The sequence below is a fragment of the Microtus pennsylvanicus genome, chromosome 4 (assembly GCF_037038515.1).
Source record: "Microtus pennsylvanicus isolate mMicPen1 chromosome 4, mMicPen1.hap1, whole genome shotgun sequence".
In the NCBI taxonomy this organism is placed as follows: domain Eukaryota; kingdom Metazoa; phylum Chordata; class Mammalia; order Rodentia; family Cricetidae; genus Microtus; species Microtus pennsylvanicus.
Window position 1 is genome coordinate 114,722,951 of NC_134582.1, and position 17,304 is coordinate 114,740,254.

Sequence of the window (17,304 nt, forward strand, 5' to 3'; positions counted from 1 at the left end):
ATAACTCCTTATAAAAAAGAGGAAATCATATTTTCAAACTTACTGAATGTTGGTTTGTGTTTGTTTTCATTTTCTTGTATAATCTATTGTCTTAATATTTGAATAATTTTAACTAACATATCTTATTACATTTATTTTATATTAACACATTAATGATGTCTCAAATGAATAGATAGACATGATGTGCTTGACACATTGTTTGGAAATGTGAAGAAGCAATTCTTTGTTACAACTATTTTGTAACAGTTGAGTTGAATAGAATCTGAGTATTAGTCAGCTGTGAGTAAATATGAATGCATTTGCCTGTGAATTCTGCAGAATGCCAAGCTCTTTTCCTTTATGTTTCTTGTAGCATTACAATTCCTGAGAAGTTGGAATACTTCATTAACAAATATGCAGAACATTCCCACGATAAATGGTCCATGGACAAGGTAAAAGTCAAAAGTGCTGTCTTCCCAGGCTACCATTGTGAATGCCTGGTGCTACTCCAATATATACAACTATGCCAACTTTCTCTTTGTGTATGTGTAGTGTATATGTTTGTGTATGCATGTCTATTCATTTACAGGTGTGCATGAAGTGATCATTGACTGCATCACTCTCTCTTTTATTTCCTTTGAGATAGGGTCCTCAATGACTCTAGAACTTTCCTTTTCAGCTAAATGGATCTACCTATCTTCATTGCCCCAAGTTCTGGGATTACAAATGTGCACCCCCATACACACTTGTTCTCATTAAGCTACATCCCAAGCCCCAACTTTCTCTTTTAAAGAGAAAGCTACATCCAAATTAGTAATGGATGTTTAGTTACAAGATGTTCATGTTAATACTTAGATGGTTTCTCTGTAATAAATACATGACAATCTGGAAATTTTAACATTTCTAAAGATCAGTTTATTGAATTTCAAGTGTCATTTATAAATATGTATTGTTTGTGGGGTAAAATATAAAACCACCAGAGGATTCAGGAAAAAGTTGAGATTTATTTTTAAATCTCCACATCAAAATTTAACTTTTAACTAAACTTTGTTTTTTATAGGAAGTTTTACATTAGATGAGCGATACTTAAAATTTATGTGTATATGTATGAGTTGTACATGTGAGTACATGTTTGTTTGTATGCTTGCATGTATGTCAATCTGGGTGGGTGAATATGCCTATGCATGTATGAGTGCCCATGCACATACGTGTGTGTGAGTGCATGTGAGTGTGTGTGCACAGGTATGTATATGAATGTAGGGGCAGAGGTTGATGTTAGATATCCTTTATCATTGCTCACCTTAGTTTTTGAGACAAGGTCTCTTCCTCAGCCCTGAGCTTACTGATTGGGTAGACTGGCCAGAGAGCTCCAGAATTTGTCTTACCTCAAGTTCCCTCCAGTGCTGGGTTACACACATGCACTGGCTACCACATCCAGCTACACTGGTGTGGGGATCCAAACTCAGATTGTCATTCTTGTACAATAAGCACTTTACCAAAAGAGGCGTCTCCCCCTAATATTGAGTCTTAAGCATTGGTGAGTTTTTACATTCTATTCATCTGTCCACTAAATATAGAATACATCTACTGAATGGTATCTCTAAGGAAGATGGTACAATGAGAAGACTCAATGAGTTGTATCCTACCAGATGATTCTCATTTCAGTTGAGTTCAGTTTCTGTTTGAGAGGGAATGGTGATCATAAATTTGTCAGAGATATTGAGTTGACATGGTATAAAAGTCTAGCATGCACATATATAGCCCTGAAGTGAAAATCATACAGGGAATGCCCCAAAGGATGCTCGTGTCCTGAGATAAATCATTGACATGTGTCAAGATGACAAAAAGTAGCCCGGACAGTCTTATGCTTTGCTCCCCGGTGTGCTGTGAACATCTGCTGCTTCCTTTCTCACAGAAACTCTTTCTGCCTGTGTGGTGATCCTGTGATTCTGTGTGGGAGAAACTAAGTTTTATCAGGAAGGTCACTCAAGAGTCACTTTGACACAATGACTGCATTGCACACTGCTTGTCTGAGATGGGGAAAGAGTGAGAAATGCCTTGGGAAGGAAGTCCTGAACTGGTTCAGTCTAGCTACCTAGACTTTGAGAGCTAATGATGGTTATGGGCAAATGATGCTAAACCAAACTGGTCAAATTATTGGAGAATGATAATGTCTATCTCATTGATAGATGGTGGGGTAGAGAAATGAGCAAATAGGAAATGTTATTCCAAGGTACTACTGATTTGCATATTTTTTTTCTCTCTTTTTTTTAATGAAGATTTTTTTTATCTAACCCAACTTTTCATAGACATGCATGCATCACTGATCAGGGCTTAAGATTTGTCTGAATAATTAACACCAGTCTTTGATCCCTATAGCCTCTTTGTAGGGCATTACGCATGGGGTATAGTTAGACCTGATTTGTTTTAGGAGGACAGGGTTTATTTACTCTCTGGTCAAAGGAAGTCATTCCAAGTGGCTACTGAAGGTAACACTAAGAGTGGAGTTGAATTAAATTAGATAATTAAATTAAACTTAGACCTCAGCCAGGCCAAAGTGGTCAGACTTGTAATTCTAGATACTTGGGGATCTGAGGCAGGAGGATTTTAATTCCAAGGCCTCCCTTGGGACACAGAGTGCACTCAAGGCAACTTAGCAAGACTTCTCAGAATAAAAAATTAAAAACATCCTGGAAATGTAGCCCAGTGGGAGACAGCTTGCCTACTGTCTACAAAGCCTTGGCTTCAGACCCCAGCCATGCCAAAACAAACAGTTGGCTTTAGTCATTTCTTAATCCACTTTAGAATTATTTTACCAAATAGTTACCAAACACATGTACATTTAAAATCACCAAAATTAATATATGTAAAACTATTTTTAATATTTTGGTTTTTTTTAGTTGGCGAATGGATGGATATATGGGGAAATATATTCAGACTCTTCTAAGGTCCAGCCATTAATGAAGCCATATAAACTATTGTCTGAAAAGGTGAGAGGTTTTTTCCCCTCTTAACTTGATAAAGTATTACATTTGGAGATATCTTTGTTTTGCATGTATTTGTGTGTGTGAGAGCATGGGTGCTTGTTCGTACGCACGCTCATAAGTGTGGTCAGAGGATGACTTGTGAGGGTCGATTACCTCCTTAGCAGCCTTAGCTAGGTAACATTTCAGCTTTTGATACATCCCTTGAATGTTTTTATTTTTTTATTCATAACTATCCTGTGATAATCAGTTTTTGAATGAAGGTGGTTAATTTCAAAACAAATCATTAAATATTTTGAATTTTCATTTTGGGTTCATGATACTACTAATGCTTGAATTTTTTTTCTCTAGGAAAAAGAAATATATCGCTGGCCCATCAAGGAATCTTTAAAAACGATGCTGGCTTGGGGTTGGAGAATTGAGAGAACACGAGAGGGAGACAGTATGGCTCTTTATAACCGGACTCGACGCATTTCTCAGACAAGCCAGGTGAGAGTCATGGTGACAAATGAATAATTTGTGTTGTATACACACACATATATATAGTTATAGTTTAATATATATACACATATTTTTATACGTGCTTATGTGTGTATATAATATATATGCATAACACATATTTACATTTTAATTTATAGATACACATAGTTTTGTATACACACATATATATGTGTGTATATATATTTACACAATACATGTGTACACATATCCTTTACACACATGTATTTGCCGGCACTGGGGATTGTACTCAAGGCCTCATGCATGTCTAGTCAAGCACCCTACCACTGAGCTATATCCCTATCTCTAAAAATAATTTCCAATTTAATGTAGTATTAGCTTTGGCTACTGGAGAGACTGAGCCAGGAATCTCACTTAGGCCTAGAAGTTTGAAGCCAGCCTTGTCAATATAGCAAGATCCTATCACAAATATTAATAATGATAGCAATAATACTAATAATTAACTCTGGGATGTAGCTTAATTTCTAGGGTGCTAGTTTAGTATTTATAAAGCCCAGGGTTCAATTCCTGGCACCCTACAAATGCAGGCATGGAGGTATATGCCTGCAATACCAGCGCTTGGGAGGCAGGAGCATAGGATCAGAAGTTCAAGGGCACCCATGACTGTGCGGTGAATTGAGGAAGACCCTGTCTCAAAATGAACTAACAAAAGTAGTATCATTTTCCTGAGATACTCTGATGGTGCACTGAGATAAGTTAAGAACTTTACACATGATTACTCCTTGATAATAAGTTGACGTTAACATTCCTGATTTCAAGAGAGCACATGCTTCAGGTCAGATGAAGTGATAGAAATAGAGTAGGTTGAGACAAATGGCCAGGAAATGTCAGAGTAGTAGTAACCAGATATGATTACCATGGAATCTAGGGCTAGTCAGCAAGACAATAGTTTCGTTGAGTGAGCTAAAGAGCTTAGGAGTGCTGGAACAGCAAAGAAACAATAATTAATGTGGTTGCTGCCGCTGAATAGCTGAATCGTGGCTTCCAATGGCCTCCACATTCTGGTTGTGCTCACTGCACAGAACTGTGGTGAAGATAGTGGGGGAACAGACCAGCTCTAGGGTCAGCCCTTAGCCACTCTTCTTGAGCATATATGTAGGCTGAGAGCACTGTGCTGAGGGACTGATGTCGATCGTCTAAGTCATGCCTGCCTTTGAGATAGGCTGTGCGTTTAGTGGTGGCTCCATTGTGTAGGAGCAAATGTAGTCTTGAAAGTGGCAAGTGACTTGACTTGGACCACGTAGGTTATCTTGTCAGATACAAGCATGATATCACTTATACCGCAAGACATTATCAGTTGCCTGTGCAAGGGGACAAACAATGACAAGGACTGACAGCTGGCTGGGTGAAGAATGGGTGATTGTGCAAAGTTATCCAGTTCTGTTTCTGTCACTGTGATAAAGGACGTAAGGGAGAAAGGTCTATCTCAGCTCACAATTCCAGGTTATAGATACAGTGGAGGTGGTAGCATGAGCTTGGGAAAGGCACCACCCCACACCCACGGTCAAGAACAGAGAGAAATGGAACCTCTATGTTCATATACAGTTAGGATAGCTAGTCTGAAGGTGCAGAGTCATACCAATTTTATACTTCACCATCAATTATGTTTTTATGCGTTACTGAACACACATGCATGCACACACTCATGCTCTCTCTCTCTCTATCACACACACACACCCCTATGGGCACACACAGAGACACACACACAGAGATTAATGTTAGAGTTATAACTAAACTAAAAGAATAATTATTTTTCTGCCCCCTTTCATGACTCATGTGCTTGTTATTTGAATTCCATTTTCCCCCATCATGTGCTACTTTTAATAAAAGAATAAACGTGATGATGAAATATTTTAAGACAGAGCTAAAGATCTATAAGAAGACCCAGAGTTCGTGTCTTCCTCACTGGTTAGAATTAGAAAAGGGATGGAATGGCAATGAAGCTGTGGAAGTTGACAGTAGATGTCTTCTTTTACTGGTCTATTTCTGTGTGTCTTTGTGCATTCATCTCTGTGTGCGTATGCACACATGTGAGTGCTGCTGCCGGCGGCAGAGAACTGAAGACGGTGCCTCTTGCGGAGAGCAAATATTGTGTTGTGGGCGTTGGTTTCTGCGGGCCGTTGGGCAGATGACACAGAGCCACCTTAGGGATGAATTTAGCCTTTCACTGCTTTCCCTTCACCCAGGACTTCTTTTATTTTCCAATTTACACTTTAGCAAGTTGATTTCCATATCCTCCAAACATCCTGATGAAGATCCCAAAAGGGTAATGCCAAGTGCAAATTCTCAATTAAGGAGGTACTATGTTTTCCCAGTTGCCCCTCCAATCAAATTTTGCATAGGCTTGATATCCCTGGTAAACTCTCAAGCCAGATTCACATAGAGGGCCACAAAAGAAACAAAAGGTAACTGCTAAACAGAAGGTGCATTGAGGCTAAGTGCTAGCACTCTGGAGCCAGGCCAGCTGCAGCTAGCTCAGTAGGATTCTCCCATCAGGTGTCCTGTCCCTAAGAGCAGGAGTTATAGGCAGTCCTGATCCCCTAATGTGGGTGGTGGGGAATGCAAACATTGAGCTGTCTCTCTAGGCTCTCTCTCTTAAAAAAAAAATACTAGTTTTGGTTTCTTTATTATTATTTTTTGAAATTTCATGCATGTATCTAGTCTCTCCATTCTGGAATATGGACTGACTGATCTCGTGCAGGTAATCACAGCTGCTGAGGGTTCCTGTATGCAATGGCCCAAGTCAGCTCCAGAAGACAGCCTTTCTCAGTTTTCAGCCATGTCCTCTGGTCCTGCCTTCTCTTCTGTGATAGTCTCTTGGCCGTGTGTGTGTGTGTGTGTGTGTGTGTGTGTGTGTGTGTGTGTGTGTGTGTGCATGCCATGTGCACACAGGGAGGTGATGCTAAATCAGTCACGAATCTATGTTTTAGCCCCTACCCACTGTAAAAGGAGCTTCTAAGACCAAAGATGAGAGCAGCAGAAATATATAACTATCAGTATAAATATTTACATCCAGTTTTTAAAAGCAAAGTGCAGAAATTATGTAAGTCTGGTCAGTGAAGATTTCGCTATAAGCCATTAAAGGCTACATGGTACAGTTGTTTAATCTGAGTTGGGCCCTGCTTGTCTGTACAGCTGACCCACAAACAGGAGTTTAAGTGTTGAGCTCTTCAGTTCTTTGTAGCTAACCTGGGTTGGTGGGAAGCTCAAGGCTACTGTGGTCCTTGGCTGGGAATACAGTACAGGACGTGGGACTCATCACATGCTGCTAACTTAATAATTAGCTTTTTAGAAGGTCCTTCCTGAGGTATTACGATTAATTATTTAATTGTAAGTGATTTGAGATACTCAAAACTTAATTTAATGTGTCCTTGAAGTTACTCTGTTGCTTTTACCACAAAAAAAACATTGACACTTGTACAGCATTTCTGAAGACTCTTTATGCAGGTTTTAACAAGATGCTTTTCTGTTTTTGAACAAATTGTCCAGGTGTCTATAGATGCCGCGCATGGGTATAGCCCTCGTGCTATTGACATGAGCAACGTTACACTATCCCGAGACCTGCATGTAAGTATCCAGGCTTTCACAGTAGTGTCCAAAGCTCAGTTATAAAAACAAACCAGAACACTTTCATGTGCATTTTATAGCATGTATTGTTTCATCATGTGATCAGTCTGTAGATTTCATGGTTATTAAACACTTGGCCTTTCAGCACCCTAGAGGTTGATAACGTAAGCTCGTATGTGGTTTCACCCTTTACAGTTTCCATTACTTCTTGTGGTCTGAAATGTTCAGCAGCTGCTACTTCCTGTTCTGAGGTCCATGATGGACCCTGTAATCATCCTGCTCCATTCCACATGAGTTTCCCCTGTGTTCAGTAGTTTTATGTTTGTACTGATCTCTGTGTAGTCATGCAGTAGCTGTCAGGGTCATCAGATTGACTATCCAAATAGAGCAGTGCTTGTGTTCAGTTACCCTTATTCTACTGTATGATGGCTCCAGACTGCAGTGATGCAGAGGAGGCCTGAGGCTTGGAACTTGGCAGGAAAGATGAACTCTACTGCCACATGGCAGCCCCACAGGGCATGTAGAGCAAGACATATATACTGTACTACGTATCTGGTACTATCTGAGGTTTCAGGCTTTACTGGAGCCTTGTTGAGACCCATGCAGGATAAAATAAAGGTGCTACTGTACAACATTTTAAAGAAAGTGTCCTTGGGACTGAAGAGATTGCTCAGTGGTTAAGTGTACTTGTTGCTTTCAGCAGCTCACAAGTGTCCAACCACAGAGGATGTGACCTTCTCCTCTGCTCACTGTGTGTGTCTACACATACACACCACACACATTGTGGGTGTCTATAGACACACATACATATACACAATGTGTGTGCCTACAGACATGTACACACATTGTATGTGCACACACACATGTACACACATTGTGGGCTCCTACAGACACACAAACATATACACACATTGCGGGAGTCTATAGACACACACATATGTTGTGGGTGCCTACAGATGTACACACATGCACTTAGACATAAATATAAAAGTGCATGAGAAAAGAGTAAATAATCATGAGTACTCTGTTTAATAACCACCTATTAAAGACTGCATATTTTAGGTTGGTCATCTATGAAAATTGATCACATTTCATTTGTCTCATCTGTAGCCCTGTTTGCTCTGTGTCATTAATGGATGTGTTTTGAAATGACTGATTTGAATGAAAAATAAAAATTTATTTCCGTAGAGCTTAAGTTAGCTAGTTAATGTACAATATTGATCTTGGTGTGATTAGTGTTAGTCAAAGGGAATGAACTAAAGGTATAAATCAGAACTTCTTGTGCTGTTAAAATGCTTGGTTTACTTTTTATTCTTGCTCATGTAGGAACCAATTAAAATGACACTGTAATTTTGATTTTGAAGGAGCACAAGAATATTAGAACATTTCCCTCAGAATGCGAAAGAAAAGATCATCTCCAGTCTAAGACTCTCCATTTGGTTTAGATAAATAATAACCTAGAAGTAAAATTTTTATCCATGGTGTTCTTCTTATTTATTATTTAATAAGGTACATCTTGGTTTATAAAACTTTATGAGCTATAACACAAGTTTGTATTTATGTCTATTTTCTGTCTACATCCATAGCTATTTTGAAGATTCATTGTTGAATTTAAAAAGATGTTTTTTTAACAAAGGCTGTTCCCATCAAGTCCAGTTTGATAATATTTACTGTGTAATTTCTCAAATCATTAAAATTCTATGGAATTGGTTTTCCAACTGAGAGTGTTGTGTTTTACTACATTTCTTTAAGATATGTCTGTGTGTCACACCTGATCAGATGATTCTGTCCTCTTTTTATTTTTTATCTACTTATTTTTACTGAAGAATCAATTAACTTTTCGAAATTTGGTACATTGTAGGCTATGGCGGAAATGATGGCTGAAAACTACCACAACATATGGGCCAAGAAAAAGAAAATGGAGCTGGAATCCAAAGGTAGTGTTTCCTAGAGACCTCTATTAAAACCCCGAGAGCTGGAATTCAAAGGTAGTGTTTCCTAGAGACCTCTGTTAAAACCCCGAGAGCTGGAATCCAAAGGTAGTGTTTCCTAGAGACCTCTGTTAAAACCCCGAGAGCTGGAATCCAAAGGTAGTGTTTCCTAGAGACCTCTGTTAAAACCCCAAGAGCTGGAATCCAAAGGTAGTGTTTACTAGAGACCTCTATTAAAAACCCCGAGAGCTGGAATCCAAAGGTAGTGTTTCCTAGAGACCTCTATTAAAAACCCCGAGAGCTGGAATCCAAAGGTAGTGTTTCCTAGAGACCTCTGTTAAAACCCCGAGAGCTGGAATCCAAAGGTAGTGTTTCCTAGAGACCTCTGTTAAAACCCCGAGAGCTGGAATCCAAAGGTAGTGTTTCCTAGAGACCTCTGTTAAAACCCCGAGAGCTGGAATCCAAAGGTAGTGTTTCCTAGAGACCTCTATTAAAAACCCCGAGAGCTGGAATCCAAAGGTAGTGTTTCCTAGAGACCTCTGTTAAAACCCCGAGAGCTGGAATCCAAAGGTAGTGTTTACTAGAGACCTCTATTAAGAACCCCGAGAGCTGGAATCCAAAGGTAGTGTTTCCTAGAGACCTCTGTTAAAACCCCGAGAGCTGGAATCCAAAGGTAGTGTTTCCTAGAGACCTCTGTTAAAACCCAGAGAGCTGGAATCCAAAGGTAGTGTTTCCTAGAGACCTCTGTTAAAACCCCGAGAGCTGGAATCCAAAGGTAGTGTTTCCTAGAGACCTCTGTTAAAACCCAGAGAGCTGGAATCCAAAGGTAGTGTTTCCTAGAGACCTCTGTTAAAACCCCGAGAGCTGGAATCCAAAGGTAGTGTTTCCTAGAGACCTCTATTAAAAACCCCTGAGAGTTGTGCTAGAGGAGTGTAGGAGCCAATGAAGTGGGTATATGTTTTTGTTTAAGACCCCGCCATATCTTCATATAAATAAATGATTCAAACATGCCTGCATCCAGAGTCCACAAGAAAGTATAATTTCCTTACTGTTTATGTGTTTTCCTTGCGCTTTGGGATTTTAATGCGTATTTTTTCCTCTTTGTATCTTAAAGCTATCTGAATTATTTATACTACTGTTCAAGTATCTGAATTAGCATCAAAGGGCTGGGTACAGTTATTAATGTGTTGTATTCCTTAGATGGACTACGATCCTCATATCTAAACTTTCACCAATCTCATGTGTTTTATGCCCTATCTCAGCCTCCTCCTTCTGTTTCTACTACATATGTTATTGCCACTTTCATGATTGCATTTGTTCTTTTCTCATTCTCTCTAGTTTTATTTTTAGTCCTGGGGATTGAACTCAAGTACTTGAATCTAGGCCAGTACCTTAGGTCCATCTTCTGCCAGGTACATATATGTCCTCAGCCTTCTTTTTATTTTTTCATTTGAGATGGAGTTACCATGAGATTGAGGCTGGCTGGAAACTTACTGGGTATCCCAAGCAGGCTGCGATCCTCTTGCCTCACTCTCCTTCTTTTTCCCTTTATCTTTTAAATGTTTTTAGTTTCATTTCTACTATTTATGTGTAGATGGGAATGCAGTGCCCCTAGAGGCAGGAAGAGGGCATCCTATCCCCTTGAGCTGGACTTGCAGATAGTGGTTACCATGTATGTGCTGGGAAGCAAAGTCAACGGTGGAAGAGCAGGGGGTTCTCTTAATCACTGAGTTATCTCTTCAGTTCCCTTTCTCCCCTTTAAAAAGTACCAAAATGCTAATGAAATCTTTTCATAAATTACTTACATAAATATATTATTCAAGCCAGTGCATTCTACGTGGAGTTTCTTGTATTGTTTCTCATTTGGCTTTAATTTGTGCACATTTTATATGTATGTTTGTATATGTGTAGGTGTTAAGATATATTATTGTTTGCATATGTTATTTGTATGTGTTTCTATATGTATGTGCTTGCATTTGGGTGTGTGTGTTTGTATAATTCTGTATGCATATGAAGGCTAGGATAGAAGTACTCAGTGATTTAGCATGGAACTTGCAGTTTTATTTCTGCTCATTCTGATTTCTTTTACCATCATTGCAGCTGTTTATAGATGTATTCACTTTAGAAAAACCTGAAGAGAGAATTTTATTTTGTTCACTCTGGTATTTGGTTGATGTGGGATTCCCCTCTGTATGCTGTAATTACCATTAATGAATAAAGAAACTGCTTTGGATCTATAGCAGGGCAGGTCCTGCTTAGGTAGGTGGGGAAAACTAAACTGAATGCTGGGAGGAAGAAGGCAGAGACAGAGAGATGCCGTGTAGCTCTGCCAGAGACAGACACAGGAACTTTAGCCAGTAAGCCACAGCCATGTGGCGATACAGAGATTAATGGAAATGGGTTAAATTAATATCTATGAATTAGCCAATAAGAAGCTAGGGCTAATGGGCCAAGCAGTGATTTAATTAATACAACTTCTGTGTGACTATTTTGGGTCTCAACAGATGGGAACCAACACGCAGCCTCCTCCTACATTTGGTAATCTTTGTGTGCACTTGAGGAGTGTATGAAAGTTTAAGGGAGAATAAAAGGCCACAATAGAAATGTGTCTCATTAAGAGAAATACGAGTGAAGACTGGGAATATAGCTCAGGACTTCCTAGCATACAGGACATCTTGGGTTAATCCCACAAACGTGCTAATGATGAGGTAGAGTAAAGAAAACAAAATGAATAGAAACAGAGGAGTTAAGTCTGGCAGTTATTACCCGTTTGCCAACATCAATGACAAGGGTTTAGGACTATGTTTATCTCTTATCCACTTTCATCATCACTTGGAATATTTTGCGCTGCGATGCTCTGCCCTGGAGACAAGGGTTGAGCCTTCTTTCCCTTCCCATATGAACAAGTTCACAAGTCGGAGTGAGTACTGGCATATTTTGGGTAGCATCCTGGGAACTCCTGCATATTCTTTCAGCAATCTCTGGTTTCCCTACATAACACACTCACACCTACATGATCAGTGGGGGAAAAATGAGGGATGGAAGAGCAAAATGGATTCCTCAGAGTCATACTGCTATTTAGATTTTCTCTTGCCCCTTCTTATGAGTTCTCTTATTTTGCTTTTGAGACAAAAATCTCATGTAGCCCAGGGTGGCATTGAACTTGATACATAGCTAAGGATGACATCTAACTCCCGATCCTCCTGACACCACCTCCAGGGGCTGGAATTATGGGTGTGTACTGTTAGGAAAAAAAATCCTAAGGGGGCGGCTCCACCGGCTCAAAGAAATCCAATTAGGTCAAATGCCCATCGTTCTATTAAACACAGTGCTCTCAGACGGCCAAGTGCATGGCGAGGAGACAGGAAAGCAGGGAGCACATGCAAACCTGGAACCACGTGTTTTTCCTCTGGGAGCCCACTTAAATACCCTGTGGGAGTAGTTCTGACCCTCCCCCAGGGATGGGTCAGGACCTGGCATGCTGGGATTTGGAGTCTGGGGCTACGCTCCAGACTTAACATGTTCTCCATATCTGGCTGATTATCATAATTTTTTTTCCACAAGTTCTAAACATGTAGTATATCCAGGCTCTTGCTAGAAGCCACTGGTTAAAAGCTTTTAATTTTCAAATATTAGATACTTAATAGTCATCAAGTTTTAACTTAGCAAGCCTACATGTTTTTGAATGTGTGTCTGTGTCTGTTTGTGTGTGTTGTATATTTATATGCATACTGTGATCTTGAAGGTACCACAAGAATTCCTTATTGAGGAGATTTTTCTTTTCTTCTCTCCTCGGGACAGAGGAATGAAGCATCACCCTGGTGCTTGTCTTAATATCTCTCCACTCAGCCATGCCTGCTTTATTGTCTATTACCACTCCTCATATTTAAGTTCCATCTGAATATAGAATGCCTTTGACTCTTTTTGTTCCAATGTGACAGCACATGAAACCAGTACTCAGTATTGCATATATAAATACATAAGTATTTTCAGGTTTGAAATGCCTGTTAGAAGACCCATGTACCATTGTCTGGGTGTAATCTCAGAGTATATGGTGCATGTTTTTTTTTTTTTTTTTGCCATTCTCTTAGGAGGAGGAAACCATCCCCTGTTGGTGCCCTATGACACACTGACAGCCAAAGAGAAAGCCAAGGACAGAGAGAAGGCTCAGGATATCTTCAAGTTCCTGCAGATCAGTGGTTATGCTGTATCCAGGCAAGTGGACACCCATCTCATGATTTCCAAATGTTCATTGGGATTCCAACTAAAGATGAACTCAGTGACCTGACTAAACCTTGGGGCCACTAGATGATGCATTCAGAATACACATCTCAGCTTCCCTTTGGTGGCTGTCGTAGAGCACCTGACCAAAAACAGCTTAGAGGAGAAAGGGTTGATTTGATCTCACACTTCTGGGTGGCAGGCTGTCTTTAGCAAAGTCACAATGGCAGGAGGCTGAAGCTGTTGGTCACATCGCTGTCAAGAGCAGAGAAAAAGGAGAGCACACACAGTTAGTGCTTAGCAAGCTTTCTCTCCCTTTCCATAATGCAGGTCCCCCAAACATGGAACGAAGCCATCCACTTTCAGGGTTATTCTTCCCACAGCAATTTAGGGCAACCAAGGCAGTCTCCCCACAGACTTGCCCACAGGCCAACCGGGTCTAGACAATCCCCCATTGAGACTCTTTTCCTAAGTGACTCTAGGTTGTGTCAAGTGGACGGTTACCCCAGCTCATGCCAGAGACCGCAGTGCCCTTAGCTGTTTTCATTTGTCACCTTCCATCATTTCAGCAAAGTCTATAAGCAAAAGGAAAAAGACCCATACCTTATTTGCATAAATGCAATATTTTAACAAGTGGTATTGGAATGATTCATTTTAGTTTTGTATTTTATGCAAAATATTCCTTATAGGTAAACTTTCTTTGTGATTAGCAATAAAAATATTATGTTACCTTCAATTTTATGCGTAGTTTTTAAAATACCTTCTGATAGATCATGTATATACATGTATACATGCTTATGTGTTTATTTTTGTTGTTGCAGAGGGTTCAAGGACCTGGATCTGGACACACCTTCCATTGAGAAGCGATTTGCCTATAGTTTCCTGCAGCAGCTGATCCGCTATGTGGACGAGGCTCATCAGTACATCCTGGAGTTTGGTAAGTAGCTGCTCTTGCTGCTCATCATCCAGCCTTTGCCATTCCTAGTGTGTGCAGCATCAGGGTGTGCCCACATCACATCCATCTCGGTACAAAGGAGCGCATAACAGCCAGTAACCAAGATTTTGGAGAGTGGATTGAATTTAAAAACTTGAAAATATCCATATATGAGAGTACATGGATTTCTCACACTCTGACAAAAGTTTGGTTATTCTAATACTTCCCTATTGTAAGTTTGTAATCACCTTCTGGCACCTTTTTTTTCTGAATCAAAAGTCATCAGCAGTGAGATGACCAGTATAAAGATTGTCCACATTTTGAACCTCTTGGTATTTATTTGTCTTGCTTTTGCAGTAGGATCTCACTATGTAGTTAGCCCTGGTTGGCCCTGAACTTGTTATATCAATGAGGCCAGTTTTGGATTCACAGAGATCTATCTACCTCTGCCTCCTGAGTGATGGAATTATCAAGGCTTATGTTATCATACCTGGCTAAGAACAGCATTTTCCTACTGAAAATTTGAATACTCTGTGATGAGAGTTTCATCAAGGGGCCTTTCTGTGCCATTGCAGAGTTATTTTACAGAGGTAGAGAAGATTTTGAGATAGGGGAACCCTCAAAGAAACATTAGCGTCTCCCCTTTATATTCCCTCTCTCTCTTTATATCTATTCCCATTTCATTTCTGCTGGTATGGTTCTATTCTCTCCAAACCTATTCATATTTTGTTAACATGTTTAATGTAAAAAGGGTATTTCTTATGCTTCTTGAAATATTTGGTACTTTGGTTGTGCCCAAAGCCATCTTGATATATTTTACACAAGAAAGTCCCTTATAAAAACTTTTGCAAGCTAAGATACTAGAGGTACCTGCCCTGTAATACCAGCTACATGGGAAGTTGAGGCAGCAAGATTACAAGTTCAAGGTTTATCTGAACTACAGAGGTCAAGGCCAGCCTAGGTAATTTACTGAGCTGCTGCCTCAATGTACAAAAAGGACAAAGGGCTGGAGATGCTGCCTACTGGTAGGGCATGTGCTAAGTATGTATTGGGTTCTTTGTTCTATCCCCAGGACCAGGGGAAAAATTCAAGTGTAAAACAAACAAACAAACAAAAATAAAAAACAACCAAGCAAAAAAACATATTCTTTTTCTTGTTCTGATGTCATAGAGTATCATGTCTTCTGTTGACTGGGGTTTTCTGTCCCACCCGATCCTACAGCCATTAAGTCCCAAAGAATCACACAGAGGTCTACATTAGTTATAAACTGATTGGTCAATAGTCAGGCAGGAAGTATAGGTAGAGCAATGAGAATTCTGGGAAGAGGGAAGTTTCAGAATAGTTACCACCCAGATGCAGAAGAAGCAAGATGTGACTGCCTTGCCAAGTAAGGTACCGAGCCATGTGCCTAACATAGACACAATTGATAGGCTAATATAAGATGTAAGAATTAGTTAATAGTAAAAGCCTGAGCTACTAGGCCAACCAGCATTTTATTAAAAAATAATACAAACAACAGGATAAAAGACTATTGTCCCACAGCAGTCTTCCATGAAAATTAAACTGAATTTGTACCTAAGATTTATTATCATCATCCCTATTTCTTTCCTTTTTTTTTTTTTAAAAAAAAAAAGCTAGAAAGAAAACCTTTATTGCCAGATGGTGGCTGCCCAAACCATGCAGCCCTAAGCCTTACAGATCATTTACTTTTATACACAAAAACCATAACGTGGTTGGCACACTTCAGTTAGTAAGAAGTGGAACTATAATGTCCAAAAGCAAAGCTAGTTAGTATATTTAGGGATATTTCACTTAGGTACTTTCCTGGAAGTATGGACTATATCTTTGACCCATTTTGGTAGGCGTTGAGGACTACATGCTGGGTTTTAAGGTCAGAATGGTGCCTGTAACCTGGTACCAGTCATGCTAAGGGCTGAAAGCATGTTAAAGCTTTACCACTAAGCCACATTCCAGCTTCCATATTGAAGCATCATCCCTATTTTTTAATTGCAAAGCTTTTCCCCTGGTACAAGCCAGTTTGAGTCTTACAAAATCTGGATGCTCATGTTCAACTCTGAACCTTTCCGTGTCGTACGAAGTTCTGCATATTGACAGGGTTGTTGTAGATTGTTATTACCTCTTCTGTGTATATATGTACAGGCCATTTCCTTATGCAAGAGGGAGACAATGGAGACTGTTTTCAAAGCCAGTGTGCCAAGGCCAATCAGTTTCTAGCTTTGTATCTTTCTGTAAACCTTGGGTAAACCAGGAGTGGTTTTGCCTCACATAAAAAATCCTTTTTGTCCCAGCACTTGGGAGGCAGAGGCAGACGGATCTCTGTGAGTTCGAGACCAGTCTGGTCTACAAGAGCTAGTTCCAGGACAGGCTCCAAAGCTACAGAGAAACCCTGTCTCGAAAAAAAAAAAAAATCCTTTTTGGCGTAGTTTAGCGCACTAGTTAGCAGGATCCTAATTTTGCAGCTGAGTAGTAACATTGTTTTTCTCTTACTCATTCCTGGACCAAGTGGCCTGTAGCTTCAGAGTTGATAGATGCAAAAGTGGGAAATAACAGTGAAATGGGCCTATAAGGAGGGAGGGGAGGAGGAATGGGAGGGCAAAAATGAGAACAAAGTCTAGGGTGCAGAAGTGCTATGATGGAATCTGTTATTTTCATGCTAGTTTTAAAGCTTCATGAAAAGTAACTGAAAACATCAGAAGCCTTAGCATTCATGCCCACCTCTATCATGGATTAGCGTAAAACCTAACTAAGACTGTTCTCACTGTTCTCACTGCGGCGCGTCCTAGAAGATGTGGCCTTTTGATTTCCTAATTCCTACCAACAAATCTATAATATAGTCGTCTCGTTTTGTTTCTGTTATTATGACAGGTACACTGGCCAACAACTTAGGTGAGGAAAGGATTCATTATAGCTTTGAATTCCAAGCCACAGAACGTCCCTGTGGAAGGTCAAGGCAGGAAATTGAAGACAGACTTGCTAATCTATACAGCACTGCCTCCAATAAGGAAATTTGCTTCATGGCCAAATAAATATGCAGTAACCCTGGGAAATGGTGTTTTCTGGCTGGCAGGCAGGTTTATACTCAGTCAGCTTGGCTATGCAACCTAGGACCACCTGCCTACAGCACGGTGCTATCCAAGTGGGCTGTGCC

At 40.0% G+C, this 17,304-nt stretch overlaps 1 protein-coding gene across 1 annotated transcript in view; it reads left to right on the top strand.

The window, feature by feature from the left end:
• Positions 1 to 17,304, top strand: part of Ryr2 (ryanodine receptor 2) — a 566,260-nt gene that overhangs the window by 419,143 nt on the left and 129,813 nt on the right. Inside the window, exons 54-60 of the mRNA XM_075970222.1 lie at positions 353 to 431; positions 2,880 to 2,969; positions 3,315 to 3,452; positions 6,972 to 7,049; positions 8,911 to 8,986; positions 13,072 to 13,195; positions 14,023 to 14,138. Of these exons, the coding sequence (XP_075826337.1) occupies positions 353 to 431; positions 2,880 to 2,969; positions 3,315 to 3,452; positions 6,972 to 7,049; positions 8,911 to 8,986; positions 13,072 to 13,195; positions 14,023 to 14,138 (701 nt within the window). The remainder of the gene's footprint in view (positions 1 to 352; positions 432 to 2,879; positions 2,970 to 3,314; positions 3,453 to 6,971; positions 7,050 to 8,910; positions 8,987 to 13,071; positions 13,196 to 14,022; positions 14,139 to 17,304) is intronic.